The following is an 18,764-nucleotide window of genomic DNA, read 5'->3' as shown; positions in this document are numbered from 1 at the left end:
GACATTCTTCGAATGAGGTTAAATAAATATTATTTATTTACTAATCATTTAATATCATATTTTATTGAATTATACAATTAATACACAAAATATTTTGCTAAAAAAAGTGTTTTTATGTAATTATTTTATCGAAAAATGGCGTAGTTCATACAACTTCCGACTGAGGGGGCAACATGTTTACGTACGTCGTTTGGCTAAAAACGATAATTTTCGGCGATGTTTTAGACCGTATATTTCGGAAATTACAAGTCAGATTTTCATAATATTATTTCTTTAATTGTAATATTTAATACCGTGATATTAACTTTTGGATATACATCGTTATCCCTAATATAAATAGAAGTTAGAACTTCTATTAAATAGAAACGAGCACCGGCGAAAGTTAGCATTTGGCGTTTCATAGAAAATAACGTTTTTCTGGCGGAGACTCAACTTGTCGGCGGCTCAACTTGGCTACGTATTTTTTTGCGTTTTAACGTTGAGAAAGCTTAAAAACCGCAACACGATGGTCTCTATTTATCTCCGATATACCCGCTACGATCGGAATTGAATAGGACATTTAAATTGGTGGAAAAGTATTCAATTTACTGAATTTTATTTGTTAACAGAAATATTTACAATAATGATGCTTTAAAATGATTTATTCTTACTAAAATTGTTTACCTTGATAATATCAATACCATATAAATTAAAACTTATTACTATGTGACAATAACGCTTATTTTACCATATTTGGTCATATCTTGGTCAATTTCGGTTATACAAACTGCCTATTGATTTTTTACATATTAAAATATGATAAAAAGTATTTTATGTATATTTTTAAATAAATTGCACATTTTAGAAGTGTTCCCCGAAACAGGCGGAATGGTTAGTCAATTATTCTAGACTTCACCAAACACTTCAATAACTAACAATATACAGTGGCGTAAGGCAGAGGCCTGAGGCCCCTGGTTTAGGAGCCCTCCAACGCTGGAGGCCGGGTGCTTTTTAAGATTTTTTCGACATATTTTAATGCCCGTTGTTTCCTCTGGTCACTGGTCTGGGGCTCCATAAGTTCCGGGGGCCCCTGGGTTTAGCCTGTGAGCTCTCATAGCCGTTACGCCACTGACAATATATTACATTTGAAGATCGAACCCTAACAAACAATGTGATATCGAATCACACAGTGAAAGCAGCTTAAAAGGGTCGTGCTTTGCGATTTCCAGAGCATGCGGTATGGAATCCGTGATCCATAGATACTTGAATGGAACGTTGCTATTGGATGTTGTGAAAACCTTCCACGATTCCTGTGGGAATACAGCGTGTGTGATGTACGCAGATACGGATTTGGCTCCTCTATTCATTAAAGCCTAATTGGAAAATTGAAAAAAAAATATTCTTATAAAGAGATTAATATTTCGTCCTCATCACGAACGCTAAACGTCTTTCGACATAGCAAACTTATTAACAGACTTCTCCCATCAGAGCGATTATTGGCCAAATGCATAGACTTATTTATAGATTATTATTAATATATTACATATATTTAGACGGAAGTGGCTATTGGAACGGTTGGCTGTGTAATCGGCACAGTTGGCTATTCATCTAGTGTAAAGTCTTTTATTGGCACTGTCAACCATGAAAACAAGGCATAAGGCTCCATCTACACTATCAAACTTTATCTGACAAAAAAATGTGATGTGCCCATAATGGACATGATGATGTCATATCACTACCATATTTGGCCATATTACTACCATATTTGGACATATCACTACCATATTTGGGCATATCACTACCATATTTGGGCATATCACTACCATATTTGGGCATATCACTACCATATTTGGGCATATCACTACCATATTTGGGCATGTCACTACCATATTTGGGCATATCACTACCATATTTGGGCATATCACTACCATATTTGTTTATTCTATTACTTATTAGTCTTGATACAAACCTCAGCACAATTCTTCAAAGTTCCTCCAGTTTGAACAAGATCATCAACAATGATTACATTTTTTTTATCCGGATCACCTGGTAACAAAACAAATAACTGGCCTGTCATTGGTCGAACAAAGTAAATAAATGGTCTCAGTCTGTCATTGGTCGATCAAACAACCAATCAACTAGCTTGTCATTGGTCGATCAAAACAATATTGTACCATGGATTGTTCAAGATTCCTGCATTTGCTACATTTAAAAAACCATTAGGGCACAAACCATGTTAACATTACATTATAGTATGATAGTTTGCACTAATTAGTTATGGAGGAATCTAAGTTTGGGTATGTCCCAGACTATGTAAGTAAGTAAAATCCCTTTGTAATGGAATGAATGTTTTAACATTATCACACCTTCCTTCACTTGCACTATACGTTTATCTCCATTTCGTATCTTTGTACACGTGATGATATGAAAGTCAGCGAACATCGACTGAAATCGTTTGCATGCTCCTTCATCTGGGAAAGCTATACAAACGTCACGCTTGAATGCATCTTCAAGCTTTGTTACCTCTCGGAGTAGCAAAGGTATTGCACTTTCCAGTCTATGACAACAAAAAGTAAAGTTCAGTATAAAAAAAAACAGGAACGGAGGAGGCATCCCTGACGCATAAACCCAACCGGATGATTGTAATTCTTACCGCGGTATAATATTATCTGAAAAGTAGAATCTTTCTTGAAGACAATGCAAGTCATAAATGACAATCTGAGCAGGACCCCGAGCAGTACTTGGAATTTGAGAAAGCAGCATTGCTAGTGTCTAGAGAAACAAAATTGTAAGTAGTGTCAATTGATAATGTATAAAGCTCTGCCTACACTATCAAACTTATGTGACAAAAACATGTGATGTGCTCATATATGGACATATCATATCACTACCAAGTTTGGGCATATCACTACCATATTTGGTCACATCACACTTTATTTGCTGTAGTTTGATAGTGTAGACAGAGCTTAAAGATTACATAAATATGAAACATTCAAGTACTATAAAACAAGGCACATAAAAAGATGAATGTTTTTTAATTGGGTTCTGGGGTGCAAAAGATAGGACTTTCAAATTGGATCTGCCAATGGGGTTAATAATTAAGCCAGAGAGAATAATTGGTGTTTCGATGGTTCATTGGGGTAATTCGTTGCACCCTGGTTTATTGGGGTTCACTGTGGTTCATTTTTGGCGTTCACAGTGGTTCATTTGGGGTTTCGCTGTAATTCACCTTAGCTGTTACAACTTGTCCTTCTGTGTCGACACGCTCCATTGTACCAGTTGGGAAATATGGAAGGATAAATTTAAAAGATCTTGCCAAATATCTGAAATAATATAATGTTAGTGTCTATCATTTCAAATGATCAATCATTTTATCAGAGCATTTATAGAAAATATTGACAATTTTAAGGAAATTAAAAACGATAAAAAGGAAAAAAAAAAGAACATTACCTAGGCATTGTGTACAACATACTAATTTGTTCAAATACAACTTCTGGCGAATGAAAACTTCCTAAAAATATAACTGAAAAAAAAAATATTGAAATTGTTAATTTTAGTCAACCAGACCCCCAGCGGGGAGCTGTGGTTCAGAGATATTTATAGAATATACAAGAAAACTTGTTATATTTTATGTAGGTTCTGCCTCTACGTTTCAAGATCATAATATTTAAGAAGTCGGCCTTTTCATACCATCTCTACCTGCACACTCCTTCACATTTTCAATAAAGAGATTTGGCCAGCCGTCATTGAAAGACTTCCATTGGATAGTTTGCCGAAATTCTACAGTTTGAAACCGTCTTTTAAATTGAGGAGAGAGCTGTAAATATAATAAAAAAAGTTTAAATTAAATTAGTATTAACTGTAGTAAACAAAAATGTTATAAATTAATTTTTTTCCATTAAAAAATTGTATAAAAAATATTAATATTTAATCCAAGATAGAAAGCAGCAAACAATTTCATATTCATCTATTCATTAAAAAAGAGATTATCATATTACAGTAGTAATATGATAAGTTAAAAATTGATACAAAGCAGATTTAATTAAATTACATAATAATAATATATTTTATAAATTATACAGTATATACACATAGGCCCCTATGTGTATGCTGCCACCATGTTTGTCTCCATGCCAGTGAAATAGGTCACACACTCAGAGCAGAAAGCGTGACCTTCCGAATTATTTTGAAATACAATTAAGAAAAAACTACTTCATTTTTGTTCGGTATGTTTACTTCTTTAGGTGACAGAGGTGTTTTGGTAGATTCTACATCACACGTTTGTTTAATTGCTTCAGCCAAACTCTCCATAGAAGGATGACAAAACAACAAAGCAGAGCGACTCGAAAACTCAGAGAAAGTCGCCATTTTGAACATTCCAATACTTTTTAGGGGAATCTCATATACTAACTTAAATATCTACCAAAAATAAAATTAATTTACTCGATTTTCTGCACATTTTATTTTACAGCTTCTATAATGATAGTTTTGAATGTTTTATATTATGATTTTTAGTACAATTAAATGCAAAATATGACAAAGATTAAGAAAAAAATAATTTATTTAATGGACTGACCTAACCTTTTTATGCATTTGAAATCCGCGAGCTCCACGCGCTGTGTTGGAAGGTGCTTTTACAGGGAAAATAATTTATATTTTAAGAGGTATTTTTAGTATAATTCGTTATTTTTTTTATTTCAAAATGTTTACTAGTGTCTATGAGTGTGAGTGAATTATATAAATTTAAAAAAAGGCTACAAATAGTAGGTAATTAAAGCCTCCTAACTAAATTAGCCTAAGCCGACCGAGTGCCCACACCAAACATTTAAAGACGGCCGGCGCGATAGGGTCTAGCCAGCTACACACACGCACAACAAAACAAGCAAGTGTAGGCCTAGCCTAAACCTAGAGTATTATTAAAACATAAATTGTTTTGTTTTTATAGAGTTTAATTATGGATAGCGATGATGAAGATAGACGTCACAACCGAGACAAGTTCCGTCGTGAACGTAGTGATTACGCTGAAAGACGGGACAGAGATGATCGCAGAGTCGGTAGAGAAGATTGGAATGATAGGTAAACTTTAAAAAAAAATAAAAATACATTTGAACCTTTACAAACTAGAAGGGCACAATACAATTAACAATTGAATGAAATAACATTTTCCTCAATGAATAAGGTTTACAGCCAACTACAGACAGTCGACATAATAATAGATAATAATATTAATAAATGTCACGTGAACATCTATACGATTTATACATTTTAAAATACTTCATTATAAAATCATACAATAGTATCAAATTGAAGAATTGAAATTCAATAAGTTGCAATTAAAACAGATAACTATATATTATTCTATGCATTTTTTGCTTTTTTCAAGAAGGCCAAGGGACAACCGTGTGAACCGGGATTGGCAACCTCGAAGAGATTACAATAGAAACAGACGAGATAGAGGCTACAGTCCGAACAGAAGAGCAATGAGTCCACCAAATAAAAGACCAAGAAGAGATTGGTCAGTAGTCTCCGTGATTGATTTGTCCACAATTTGATGTAAATATTCAAGATGTATTGTCCCCCAAAAACTTGAAAAATGAAGATTAATAAAATCAGACTTTACATAGACCATTTTGAAGTTATTCACTTCTGTAAAAAAAAAAAAAAAAAAAAAAAGTAATTATTTCATATATAAAAAAACAAAAGAAACGGGTAATTTTATCCAAAAACCATTTATTCTGACAGACAATTTAAGTATTTTTTGCTTTACATAACATTTTTTCAGGTAAATAATTTTTTCTTTCAGTCCAGTTTTTGGTCAAAGTGAATAACTATTAGGTGACATTAAAATGACATGTGAAAAACATTTTTTTTTACAGGGACAATATATCTTTAAAATGTTTCAGTTGGTTAATAGTATATTGTAAGAAAATAGTATTATCGACAATTAGTTATTTCATGATGTGGAATTAATTGTATGTGTTTGTATCTTTATTTTTTACTCACATGGTTCTATTCCTCAAAAAACTCATCTAGGAATTTCCCCAATTCATAAATTATAATTGCAATTACATTATTTTAGGAATACTGGAGGTTATAGGTCATATAGCAACTATGGAGGCAGTAACTATGGGGGAGGCGGTGGAGGAGGAGGGAATTATTGGGACCGTAATGAAGGAGGACAGAACTTTGGACATAATCAGTCTCATAGGTAAGAGTTCAAAGGTCTAGAGAAGGCCTACTTGTACCCACAGGATTCAATTAGGGGGCTTACCATGACATTTGATCTTGTCCATATATGGGTACATCATATTTTTTTGTCACATAAAGTTTGATAGTGTCGACAAGACCTAAGATTTTATGTAAACAACGCATCTTATCTGAATTTTTAGGAATGATAGTGGAAGCTCAATGATGACGTTCAAACAGTTTTTAGCATCGCAGGATGACACCATCGACGATCAAGAGGCTGTGCGTAAATACAACGACTACAAAGTTGACTTTCGCCGCACACAACTCAGTGAATATTTTTTGGATCATAAGGATCAAGAATGGTAAGTTTAAATGTCAGAATCATTAACATCTATTCAAGATATAGAGGCCCTGAGATTTAAACATTAATGTTAGCCCAAGATGCAAATTCTTTGTTCTCACTGTCATTAAACAATAAGGCCCTGCCAAAATAGCATGTGGACATTTGAAATTTTATTTCCGTTTAGTCACAAAATTAGATTTCAGTCTGATGCGTTTTGAAGTATTTTTTCATAATAATTTGACACATTTTGTAAAGTGGGGAAAATAATAATAGAATTGAAAGAAGTTCTGCAAGATGCCGGTCACACTTTTATTAATATTTATAATACTTTCATGTATTATTAATTTATAAATTAACTTATTTTTTTTCTGTGTTCATTATTCACTTTAATATGTTACTTCCATTTGCAGTTTAGTTGAGCCGAATAAAACCCCGCTTAATTCAGGGGAGCGTATAGTACACGTTATCATGTCGATGATCTAGTTAAACAACATGAGTCAAATTTATCGCTCGCATACGCTCTGTTTATTGAGCTTAAGAATCAGGAAAGCGTCTGTCCATCTACATATGCGCGTGTTTAACGAACGAGATTTTTCGCATGTATTTATTGAAATGATTTCATACGCACTTATATCCATCTCGCGTTGTATGCTCTGTTTATTGAGCTTATTTTATCAAGCTCCTCCCAATATGAATATTCATAAGGATTGCAGCCGAGGATTATGGGTAATTTCACCGTGCTATTATGGTTTGTGTATTATATGTGTTACAGGTTTGTTTCTTTTCTTCCCATTGATGGGAAATTTTTATTAAAAGAATACTTTTTATAAAGTAACTGATTTCTGCTAGTGTTTTTTTTTTCATATTCACTGACTGTTTTTCTGAAACATCAACTTACTAATTGATTAAAATTTAAACAATTTTTAATCTTTAGCACATTATTTTTAGTATCAAATCTTTTTTCAACAGCATGGATTGATTTTTGTTTTTTTCTTATATTGCTACCTTTGAACTACCTTTTTAGATGCCTTTTTTAAATGCTTTATGTTCACATACTTGTTTTGTTTATTAATTTTGCTAAGGTTTCGCACTAAATACCATCCTGACCTTTGCATGCAACAGAATGCGGCACGACTAAATGGAGTACGTTTACGATTGAACGTTTTCCTGGAGTTGTGGAAAGAAAATTGGCTTGATGGGATATCTTGCGAGTTCAACAAGCCAGATGAAATTATTAAAGTTCTTGATGCTGGTGAGTACTAAATGTTCTGTAGTGGAACTGTAGCTTGGCGGTTAATGTGCTTGCCTTCTAATCCCAGGGTCCAGGGTTCAATCCTGACCTAGAGCCAGGGTTCAATTCCACTCCCTAAGACTTAAATGAGGCTTAGCTTATAAGCACGATAACTTATAAAATAGTTTGTCCATCCTATAATTGGCGAGTTTGTGCTTGCTGTTGGATGCGTTTATGAAAAAATATGGAATATAAGTGTTTACATTCACATACATTTAAAAAAGGTTCATTTTGAATGATGTACATGAACAGATCTGCACTGTTGCGTAAGATTTTCCTAATCCATTTAACCTAAGAAAAGTGATAGTGGTTGTTTTGATACTGCTTTTAACTGTTTTAATACTTTATTCTATGTGACCGTTCTTCAGCTGTCATCAAAATGGAGGGTGGAACTGACCTGGACTTGACTATTTTGGATGAAAAGGAAGAAGGGAGCGAAGTGGAAGATGAGGTGGAACAGAATCGTGAAAAGAAACCTGCATCCGAGCCAATCAAAGAGGATGAAGAAAAGAAAGAAAAGAACACTGAGTAAGCCAATTCGCCGAAAACTGGACAACATTGGGCTTGCCCAGAAAGTCCAGGAGGCCCATAAAGTCCAGGAGGCCCATGATGTCTTGTTTTCAGATTATAGCATTTAAACCCTTGTCTACATTATCAAATTAGTTCGACAAAAAAGTGTGATGTGCCCAAATATCGTAGTGATATGCCCAAATATGGTATTGGTATGACATCATCATGTCCATATATGGGCACATCACACTTTTTTGTCACATAAAGTCTGATAAGTGTAGACAGAACTTTATGTTTATTTTGACAACCTGAATATGTAAAACTGAAATAGAGAAACTTGTCTTGTGCTAATGAATACAGTACCTACTATTCTGTGTAGTTTAAAACCACAGAATATAATTCCAATTTATTGTTATTTTTTAAGTAGCTGTGTGATAGGCTTGATTACCAAGTATACAGTCTTATTTCAAATCTTATGGATATATTATACATTTATAGGGAAAACAATGGAAAGGAAGATGGAGAGATGGTAGACGATTCAGATGACAAGGATGACGAGAAGGATAATGAAGAAGAGAAGGAAAAAGAAACAAAAGTAAGATTGAACAGATCTATTATTTATTTATCTATATTCATTCTCATTTTACATTTGACATATCTTCAACTAGTCTGTATTAAAATGTGTTTTATTGTTTTAGGATGAAAAGGTAGAAGAAACTAAAGAAAAAACTGAACCTAAACCTGATAAAACGGTATGTGTGAGGTTTTAATTGTTTTACCATACACTGGTAGAAGGCACTCGCCCATTTCAAACAACGTTGCCAGTCCGAATCCTGCATCTTGACAGATTTTTAATTCAATCATATTTTGTGCATAAATACTAAGTATTTCACTTAATTCAATAAATACTTAAGTGGTATTCACTAAAGTTCTGTCTACACTATCAAACTTTATGTGACAAAAAAATGTGATGTGCCCATATATGGATACGGGCACTGGATTATTTATTTAAATTTGGTACTATAGGATGAAGCTGAAAAGCGTGGAACGAAGCGTAAACGTGAAAGGGAGTATTCGTCGAGCTCAAGTAGTAGTGGTGGCAGTAGCAGTGACAGTGATTCCGATTCGGAAGGAGAACACCGCAACAAAAAAGATACTAAACCAGAGGTCAAAACAGAAGATGTGAAGGTGGAAAAAGATGAAGGTAATTAAAATCAAATATATTTATTATCAACGACAAAATAATAATTGACAATTAATGAGGATATAGCAAATTGAGCTATCAAAGTTTATCGCCATCATATTTGTTTTATATATAGTGTTTAGATTTAAATCAAATTTAGCTATGTTTTTCATAAAAATTTCATACATTTTAAAATAAATTTAGTCATTTTTTTTATAATGATTTACAGAAGCAGGAGAGATAATGGATGAGAAACCAGAACCAAAAGAAGAGCAAATTGTTAAGAAAAAAGAAGAGAAAATCAAAGAGGAGGATACGGGACCAAAGCCTCGTCCTCTTCATAAAACCTACTCATTATTTATGAGGAGTCTGTCTGTTATGATACCAAAAACAGAGATTGTACAGGTACTATTATATAACACCTAAATAAATTTATGTCATTTGATTGGACGATTGTGGGTCACATGGCATGAAATAGTACACACTATTTATTATTTGTATACTACTACTTCCATTATTGTCATTTGCATATAAAATATACATAGAAATTATTTTTCTCTGAGATATACAAAAACAGATAAATGGAAAAAAAATACAATTGTGTCACATCACTCTCGTACAGTATATAGTATATTGAATTTTATGTTCAAATTTTATGACAGACGCAATGGCTGCGTCCTGAAACCCATCATATCATCATGAGAACCTAGAGCTTTTGATTTCCAACTTCCGAACTAGGTCAAGTCAATTGATGCTTCTTTTTCCGTCGTCTGGACCTAGAAATAATCAAAACTATTGAGGTGAAGACTGAGGAAAAACGATATTCCTATTGCTAACAAATTTGTTGAGACATGGTGGTGGAAGTCACTTCCAAATAACGTATCCGGAAATATTATATTATATAACATATTTTAAATTAAATTTTGATTTTTAGATTTGCAAGAAGTATCCCGGTTTTATAAGAGTTGCTCTAGCTGACCCACAGCCTGATAAGAACTTTATGCGTTATGGCTGGGCGACCTTTGACCGCTCTGTCAATATCAAAGACATCTGTTGGAATCTTAGCAGCATCAGGGTAAGTTATATCACACCTCATTTACTTTATTGTTTTAATAACAATATACTTAATAATTCAGGGACCACACTATTTCTATATTATAATATTAAAAGAATGTTGCCATTATGTAGGGACCACCTATAACTTCTGGTTTTAATGTTACAAGTTTTGTCTAATTTGAAACGATTTCTAAAGGACATATATATCTATTTGTTATATCATGACTTTTAAAAGCTTTTAAATATTTATTTAAATAATAATGGTACAATTTTGGTAACCTTTTTTAAAGGTTCGTGATTGTGAATTAAGTCCTGTAGTCAATCGTGATTTGACACGCCGTATTCGAGCAACAAGTGCCATAACGGCGCACAAGCAAGTCGTACGCAACGATCTCAAAATGGCTGCTAAGCTGATCAATATGCTGGATGAGAAGTATGACTTGTACAAGGAACCACCGCCAGAACCGGAAAAAGATGTGGAAGAAGTGAAGGAAGAAGAGCCGGAAAAGAAGGAAAGTGAAGAAAAGAAAGATGGAGATGATGAGAAAGAAGAAAATAAGGAGAAAGTAGAGGAAAAGGCTGCTCCTGTAGAGAAGGTAAGGAACCTGTGGCTGTATTCACCAATCGTAATGAGGCTAAGGGAAATCCTCAATATACGAGAGTGACTGGCCGAGTGGTTAAGACAGTGGAACCGTAATACCCTGCCATATTAACATTGGCAAGGGTTCAAGACTCACTCGCCCCATGGTTCTTGTAGTAGAACGAGTCTTTTATAAGCCGTAGGTCCAGTGTACACATTTGTATTATGTGCACTTAGTACATATTTTGAGATGAGTAGGGGTTACACCGGTGTACTAGTATTCACACAGCCACTGTCACACACAGACACTTATCATAACTCATCAAGAGTTGATTGTCAGCATACGCTGTTTAGGGCTACCCTCTATGAATAAGGTGAAAAAAAAAACTTTCATGAAATATTGTCATATACTAATATATGCAGTAACTAAAAAATAATTGTGCTACCATGCACTACTTGCAGTCCAAGGCGTTAATACTATGTCTCTGCTTTCAAATATCTATTGTCATGTTTATCATTTTAGTACTCTTTGATATGGAGAACTTTTTTCTTATTCTAGCTACCATTTGTACCATTCCATGGTTACAAAGATAACCCGTTCCTCGACAACATTACTGAGTATTTGGTGGAGGAGTCGAGCGCAGAAGAGGAGATGCTGATAGCGATGGGAGGAGGAACGGAAGAGGACGACGAGGGAGAGCATAAAGATGAAGCTCCTGGCTACACATTTGAGCGTGATCACGCTCTTAACAAGGTTAGTTGGAATTGAAGTACAATATTTCTTGGAATATTAACAGAAGTATAGAAAAGATAGCAAACATGACAGATTCAAGCTGTACACTGTGGTGTTTTTTTTCCCGATGGTTTTTAAGCAGTGAAAAACATTTTTCTAAAATTTTCCAATCATACAGTGATGTAGGCCAATCTTTTAAGAACATTATACAATAATTTTTTTTCTCATACGATCTTCCGTTCAAGAGTTAGGTTTTTTTAATTAACATGGTGTCCTGAAATCCCCTGAAAACACTGTTATTTCTGTTGGTTACGCTTCCCTACATAGCATTGGTAGTCATCGATCAAAGATGTCTTCCGTTTTGTGAAAAAGGCCTATTATTGTAACCGAGCCTGATTGCATACCAATACAATTCTGGTTACCCTCAACGTGGTATAATAGAATTATCATTAAATTTAAAATATTGCATAATCTATTATGTTATTGTATTGTATTCATTTCATAACATTTATTTACAGACTCTGATCTTTGTAATAATAATTGATAATAAATATCACAATAAAATGTCATCAGCACTGTATGTGTTTGATTACTGTAATTTACATTAATAAGAATTTATACTAACATCAAGAAACGGACATAAAGAAACAAACATATTCATTCAATTTGTATTATCTCTATAGGTTTTGGATCGACTTCTTTTCTACCTGCGTATTGTTCATTCAGTGGACTATTACAATGCCAGTGAGTACCCTATTGAAGACGAGATGCCTAACCGCTGCGGCATAATGCACGCTCGGGGAGCTAATCCACCGAAAGGTCTTACAGAAAAAGATGGTAATTTTCTTTTCTTTATTACTAGTGATAAATTACTCTCCGTATACTGTAATTTTGTAAATTTCATATTCAGCATCTTTACTGAAAGATGTCCTCTTTGGACTTGCCCTAGGTATTTGTAGACCACTTAGGATATCCTATATTTGAGGCCAAGTTGAAGTGAATTTTTATCAATTTCAAAGAATGTCCAGTTTGATAGTATGAACAATGACTGTTGGAATGGCGCTATATAAATCGTTTTATGCCTAGGCATAAGGTGGAATTCGCTAAAGCTCTGTCTACACTATTAAACTAGATTGACGAAAAGGGTAGAATATGGTGGTGATATGCCCAAATATGGTAGTGATGTGACACCATCATGTCCATATATTGGCACATTTTTTTTATCACATAAAGTTTGATAATGTAGCCAGAGCTTTATATTGAACATTTTCACACACAAATGATAAATATAGATGGGTCATACTTTACTAAATAAAGCTTAAATGATTTGGAATGATTGATAAATCACTCCACAGAGAGAAACATTTGTCTGGCTGGAGACCTGAATATGCATTGAGTATAATTAACAAAACACTAAAGATATCCTGTCATATACAGACTTGTATAGACTCCTTAAATGAATCACTTTACTACTATAGATTATATTGGATATGAAACATAAGAGATTTACATTTGTTAATTCTCCAGAGGCCATAATGTTAGCCTGGGAACAATTTAGTACCAATACTATTGGGGTCAAGGAAAATACAACTACAAAATGCATGTTTTCAAAAATGTTCATTTTTTAAAATATCACAATAAATATGAGATCTATATAATAATAATAAACTGCTTGTTGCTATTTCACACTTAGTTACGGAATGGCAGACAAGTTTTGAGAAGAAGATTGCGCCAATTTTACAAACGAAAGCAGCGGTTGGCGACACAGAATGGAGCAAGCTGGGCAAGAAGAACCCAGAGGAATATCCTTTAAAATTTAATACTGAAAATAAAAATGAGAAAATAATTGAATATTCTGTTTTTATCATCATCGTTTTTCTGTAGAGTAGAGAACAACTTTAATAATAATAATATAGATTTCTATAGCACACATACCACTCAAGAGTGCTCTAGGCGCGTATTTATTCGAATAAACGTCTGCTTTGAATAAACTTGCATTAATTAAGGCATTTTTGTGTTTATTCCTTGACAAAATTTTATCACTGAAGTTGAAAAGTTTGTCCAAGCTAACACACAAGAACTTTCCAAGGACAAATGGTTGTGTCCGCTCAGCGGCAAAAAGTTCAAAGGTCCAGAATTTGTACGAAAACACATCTTTAATAAACACAATGAGAAGGTGGATGAAGTTAGGAAAGATGTAAGCTTTTATGTATTCATTGTTTTAATTGTTTGTAATAAACTTCAGAATTCTGTCTAGAAGATTTAAAGATGTATTGTCCCCAAAAACATGAAAAATGAAGATTAATTAAATCAGACTTTGAATAGGTTATTTTGTAGTTTTAATCAAGTTAATCAGTTCCATAGAAGAAGAAAAACGAAATAAAATATTGTTTTCACTTATAAAATGACAAAATAAATGGTTAAATTCAACCAAAAACCCATTGGCTGGCAGCCAATTTGACTAATTTTTGCTTTAAATTACATTTTCTTAAGGTAAATAATTTTTGTTTGATCTAATTTTTGGTCAATGTGGATAACTATTATGTGACATTAAAATGGCGTATTCAACAAAAAAAATGTAAGAATTATTTTTTCAGGCAGACAATACATCTTTAAACTTTGTATCCCTGCATCTAAGAACTTTAGCTTTTAGTTAGTAACAACCAACAATTAGTTTTTTAATTTCTTGTAAAACTAGGTGGAGTATTTCAACAACTACTTAAAGGATACTAAGAGACCACAGCCTCCTGAACCTACAGTCGCACCTAAGCCTGCTCAGCCAACCACACCAGGAGCAACTGGCCATGGTAATGCACAAGCTGGTGGTTTCCAGTCCCATCAAGGGCAGAACCATGGGGGAGGTGGTGGAGGAGGAGGAGGATACAGACAAGAATGGGGAAATCAAAATCGTAAGTTATACAGTGTTCTTTAATATTAAATTTAAAATAAATGTTTAAATTATGTATTTATATAAATTATATATATACTGTATGTATTAATTTGAAACGATAAATATGAGGAAATCTGTGAGAATGAGAATAAGTCGCCCCAACCGAGATTCGAACCCGGAACTTTCTGATTTTTAGCACATTAATCAGAATAGTAATCTGAATTCTAATAAGATGAAATGAATAATTATTTTATGATTTGGTATTGTGTAATTAAGTAGGCCTAATTTACATATATACACAATATAGTGGGAGCATACAGAAATAGTGTCAATGGATTTCCAGTTCCTAAATATGAATCTTAATATCTAAAACGTTTTATTATACAGGCATGGGATAACCTACCTCAATCCATTCATATGTTAATGTAAATGTTATTTTTAGATTATGTATTTTAGATTACAGTATAAAAGGATCGCAATGGAAATAATAAGCTAATAAGCTTTTTGGGCTATCCTGGGAAAGTCATCTATATATGTATTATATTTGTAATGATTGTCAGTAGTTAATATTATCACTTTGAATGTATTTGTGATAACGATTTTCCAAATATATTAAAATCAAGCCGAAGCTCATTCTACACCAATAAATCCAATACAAACACAGCAATAGTTTTATTTTATGTAGTCTTCGTGTAAAGAATAGAAACAAAGAGATTAATTCTGACCTTTGTGGTAGTATTCTATTTAATGATTTCCTCTCAAAATTCAAAACAAACAATATGTTTTAATTTATGATTAAAGTCTACTTAATTTTATCCTCACCATATTTTTTTCCAAAATTGCATAACAGAAAGAAAACAATATCAACTTATAATGTTGTCATATATTAAGAATAGATTTATAAAAAAAATGTTTGTACAATATGGTAAATTGTGAGAAGCCCACAGCAAAGCAATAATCGTGGTCATAATCTATTTTTAACTTTATCCTCCCCATATTTTCTCCAAGAAAAAGTAAACAATATCAACTTATAACAGTGTATATTATTTTTAAGTATAAGTATGCAGATTTATTAAAAAAATGTTTGTGCATTTGGTAAATTGTGAGAAGCACACAACGAAATACCAATCATGGTCATAATCTATTTTTAACTTTATCCTCATCATATTTTTTATGATTGCATAACTTAGAGTAAGCAGTACAAACTGTGTCGTATATTGTAATAATAAAAAGTGTATGCAAATTTATGCAAATTGTTAATAAAATATGGTAGGTTGTGGAAAACCCAACACTGACCATGTTACATTACTATTGCTACAGTATATAAATAATTTATTATCAATTAGTTTTCTGATCTTTATCATTTCAAATTAATTAATTAAATTTCAGTATATCACTGGGCGGTTTAGAATTTATGTTCTGTGCCTGATGTGTTTATATATAATTCTTATATATTAATTCTTTATTTTTTGTAATTACATTTTTGTAGAAGGATATGACAGAGGACATCACGATAACCGTGGTTACGGCGGTGGCGGAGGAGGATTTTACAACCGTTCTCAAGGATACGGAAATAATAGGTAAAGCCTATGTGACAAAATGTGATGTGGCCATATATGGACATGATGATGTCATATCACTACCATATTTGGGCATATCACTACCATATTTGGGCACATCAAACTTTTTTTGTCAACCTAGTTTGATAGTGTGGACAGAGCTTAAGAACTTTGCAAAAGAACACAAAAACAAAGTTATCATACAGCTTGGTTTGCTGCACCGCAAATATTTTGACCAATCAAGACTCGATGGACCATCCAAAGATCGTTTGTGATTGGTCAACTCACGTTGTGTTCAAGTGGGAACCAATCTTAAATAATAAAAATCATAATGAAATAATAGGTTTTCAAAATTGTTACCGATTGTAACCAGATTTTTAGTTACTGGTATTGTTCAACAAAATATATCGTTTGTTTTGCAGACCAAGAAGAGATCCACGACCTCTCATTCAGTATCGTGATTTGGATGCCCCTGGCGATGATGACATTTTTTAAGCCAATCAGAACACCGAATTCAATCTGCTAATTTACATATTCATTTCTGTATTAAAGAATCCAATTAGAGGAATGCTGAATTTTGTAAATATCAAGTAAACTGTTTTATTAACTTTTATGATGGCTTTGTTGCCAAACTTTAAGATAGTTTGTTTTTGATCGTTAACAAAATAAATTTTTAAGTAGTGCATGATTTCAGACATTGCTAATCTGCCTTCCATACTTGATTACCATAATCACTTTTTAACCGTATCAAGAAGATGATTTTTAACATTAGACAATAACCAACAAATCTGAATGTTATGATTTTGTAAATGTGTTTTATGTTGTCTGTATTGTATACATTTAATATTGTTTTTACACTATTTTTGTACAATGTACTCTGTGGATTATTGTTTAATGGACCAAGTTATTAAACATCATGGTTAATGAATAAAAATGTTTGTTTAAAAAATGGTGACTCAAGTATGTATTTTATATCATGATTTTATGACCAATTTTACTACTATTTTAACTACTGTATATTCTTAGTATTGTATAATGTGTCGTCATTATTATAAATCGTCATCTCAATCATGTATCTAAAAGATGTATTGTCCCCCTAAAAAAACTTTTTAACATTTTTTTTTTAATGTGCTATTTTAATGTCACGTAATAGTTATTCACTTTACCAAAAACTGGATCGAAAAAAAAATGATTTACCTGAAAAAAATGTAATCTAAACGAAAAAATACTTTAAATTGTCTGTCAGACAATGGTTTCTTGTTAAAATTAACCGTTTCGTTTGTTTTTTTATAAGTGAAATAATTATTTTTGTTTTTTTTTACAATGAATAACTTTATTAAAACTGCAAAATAACCTATTTAAAGTCTTATTTTATTAATCTTCATTTGTCATATTTTTGGAGGACAATACATCTTTAATATATCGTCATTATTGATTCATCATATTATCGAATCGCTTCACCACATGCTATGCACTGTACTATCTCATAACAAAAAATACTATTATGTTTTTTTATAACTTGTTCACAGACCTTATTAAATATTGTGAAACTAATTTTTGTACGAAAAACCTCCGCTAGTGGGAGGTATTATTGCAAAAACGTGCTGTTTGCATGCATATATTCTGAAATTAAATCGTTAAAAAAACAAATACACACACATGTCAAAAAGGCAACAAAAATATAATCGAAACAACAATGTAGGACAAGATCAATTCCTGTGACAATGACAATTCAATTCCTGCGACAATTTAACTGAATGGAACTTTTGTCATTTCCGTAAACATTCCATGGCACTTGAGATAGTCGCGTGTTCAGTCTTTGGTGTCATTCTTGTCGGATGTAACCGTCGCCAACAAAACGCAAATATAGTGACGACAGGTAAACAGATAGACAATTGTATTCGCAATATCCCGCGTTGGCTTTGATGTTAAGTTATTTCACATTAAAATAATGGATCATCGGTTACCGTACAAACAACGTCGCTTCGGTATCGTTCTGTTGCTTGTTACTTTCACGTCACGTGTACTTTTAACGTCCACGTACTTTTCACGTTCGCGTACTTTTAATGTCCGCGTATTTTTAAAGTTCTCGGACTTGTAATTTCCATGCACTTTTACCGTTCGCGTACTTTTACCGTTCGCGTACTTTTACCGTTCACGTACTTTTACGAACGTTTAGTCTGGTAGTTTTTGTATTGATTTCTTTACGTCATTTGTTGTTTTGAGCATGGAAGTGTAAGCTCACTCTTACCTTTTTGAGTAATAGTTTCAAAGATTAACATTTTTTTAAAGAAACTTTCAAAGTGACCCAATAAATATTTTTATATTTTTTTATAATACTGCTTTGATTTTTATAATTTGTTTAGAATTGCGCCCTAGAGCTCATGATACATTTAGACATGGAATTGCATTGTTAATAACTTTCTCCGAACCAAAATGGTAATTGTAAAC

General features: G+C 32.8%; 2 protein-coding genes across 5 annotated transcripts; one reads left to right on the top strand and one right to left on the bottom strand.

Moving 5' to 3' along the window:
- Window positions 1-623: 623 nt before the first annotated feature.
- On the bottom strand, window positions 624-4,347 carry LOC144841399 (uncharacterized). 2 transcript variants are annotated; one of them, XM_078697723.1, is made up of 8 exons: window positions 4,216-4,347; window positions 3,670-3,796; window positions 3,430-3,502; window positions 3,209-3,302; window positions 2,633-2,751; window positions 2,346-2,536; window positions 1,949-2,025; window positions 624-1,352 (listed from the first exon to the last, which is right to left on the bottom strand). In XM_078697723.1, the coding sequence occupies exons 1-8, from the start codon at window positions 4,345-4,347 to the stop codon at window positions 1,119-1,121; spliced, it is 1,047 nt and encodes a 348-aa protein (XP_078553849.1). In that variant the 3' UTR covers window positions 624-1,118. The 2 variants fall into 2 exon arrangements, with proteins under 2 accessions (XP_078553849.1, XP_078553850.1); XM_078697724.1 differs by having other exon boundaries at window positions 4,192-4,340.
- LOC144841398 (serrate RNA effector molecule homolog) lies at window positions 4,068-17,256 on the top strand. Of its 3 annotated transcripts, none has more exons than XM_078697721.1 (20): window positions 4,068-4,205; window positions 4,925-5,055; window positions 5,363-5,494; window positions 6,059-6,187; window positions 6,369-6,530; window positions 7,594-7,763; window positions 8,171-8,330; window positions 8,811-8,907; window positions 9,011-9,064; window positions 9,339-9,516; window positions 9,725-9,900; window positions 10,430-10,570; window positions 10,842-11,147; window positions 11,691-11,885; window positions 12,548-12,701; window positions 13,558-13,666; window positions 13,908-14,061; window positions 14,563-14,773; window positions 16,244-16,334; window positions 16,736-17,255. In XM_078697721.1, the coding sequence occupies exons 2-20, from the start codon at window positions 4,934-4,936 to the stop codon at window positions 16,806-16,808; spliced, it is 2,814 nt and encodes a 937-aa protein (XP_078553847.1). In that variant the 5' UTR covers window positions 4,068-4,205; window positions 4,925-4,933; the 3' UTR covers window positions 16,809-17,255. The 3 variants fall into 3 exon arrangements, with proteins under 3 accessions (XP_078553847.1, XP_078553848.1, XP_078553846.1); XM_078697722.1 differs by lacking the exon at window positions 4,068-4,205 and adding an exon at window positions 4,510-4,643 and having other exon boundaries at window positions 5,366-5,494; window positions 16,736-17,256; XM_078697720.1 differs by lacking the exon at window positions 4,068-4,205 and adding an exon at window positions 4,510-4,643.
- The last annotated feature ends 1,508 nt before the right edge of the window (window positions 17,257-18,764 follow it).

This window comes from Antedon bifida, chromosome 4, assembly GCF_963402885.1.
Source record: "Antedon bifida chromosome 4, ecAntBifi1.1, whole genome shotgun sequence".
Lineage (NCBI taxonomy): Eukaryota > Metazoa > Echinodermata > Crinoidea > Comatulida > Antedonidae > Antedon > Antedon bifida.
This window is presented reverse-complemented; position numbering and strand designations above follow the sequence as displayed.

Coding starts and splice junctions, on each gene's coding strand:
- LOC144841399 (XM_078697723.1), bottom strand. CDS start 4,347: ATGGCGACTTTCTCTGAGTTTTCGAGTCGCTCTGCTTTGTTGTTTTGT. Junction 3,797..4,215: donor CACCTCTGTCACCTAAAGAA/GTAAACATACCG, acceptor TTATATTTACAG/CTCTCTCCTCAATTTAAAAG. Junction 3,503..3,669: donor GGAGTGTGCAGGTAGAGATG/GTATGAAAAGGC, acceptor TTTTTTTTTCAG/TTATATTTTTAGGAAGTTTT.
- LOC144841398 (XM_078697721.1), top strand. CDS start 4,934: ATGGATAGCGATGATGAAGATAGACGTCACAACCGAGACAAGTTCCGT. Junction 5,056..5,362: donor AGAGAAGATTGGAATGATAG/GTAAACTTTAAA, acceptor GCTTTTTTCAAG/AAGGCCAAGGGACAACCGTG. Junction 7,764..8,170: donor TATTAAAGTTCTTGATGCTG/GTGAGTACTAAA, acceptor ACCGTTCTTCAG/CTGTCATCAAAATGGAGGGT.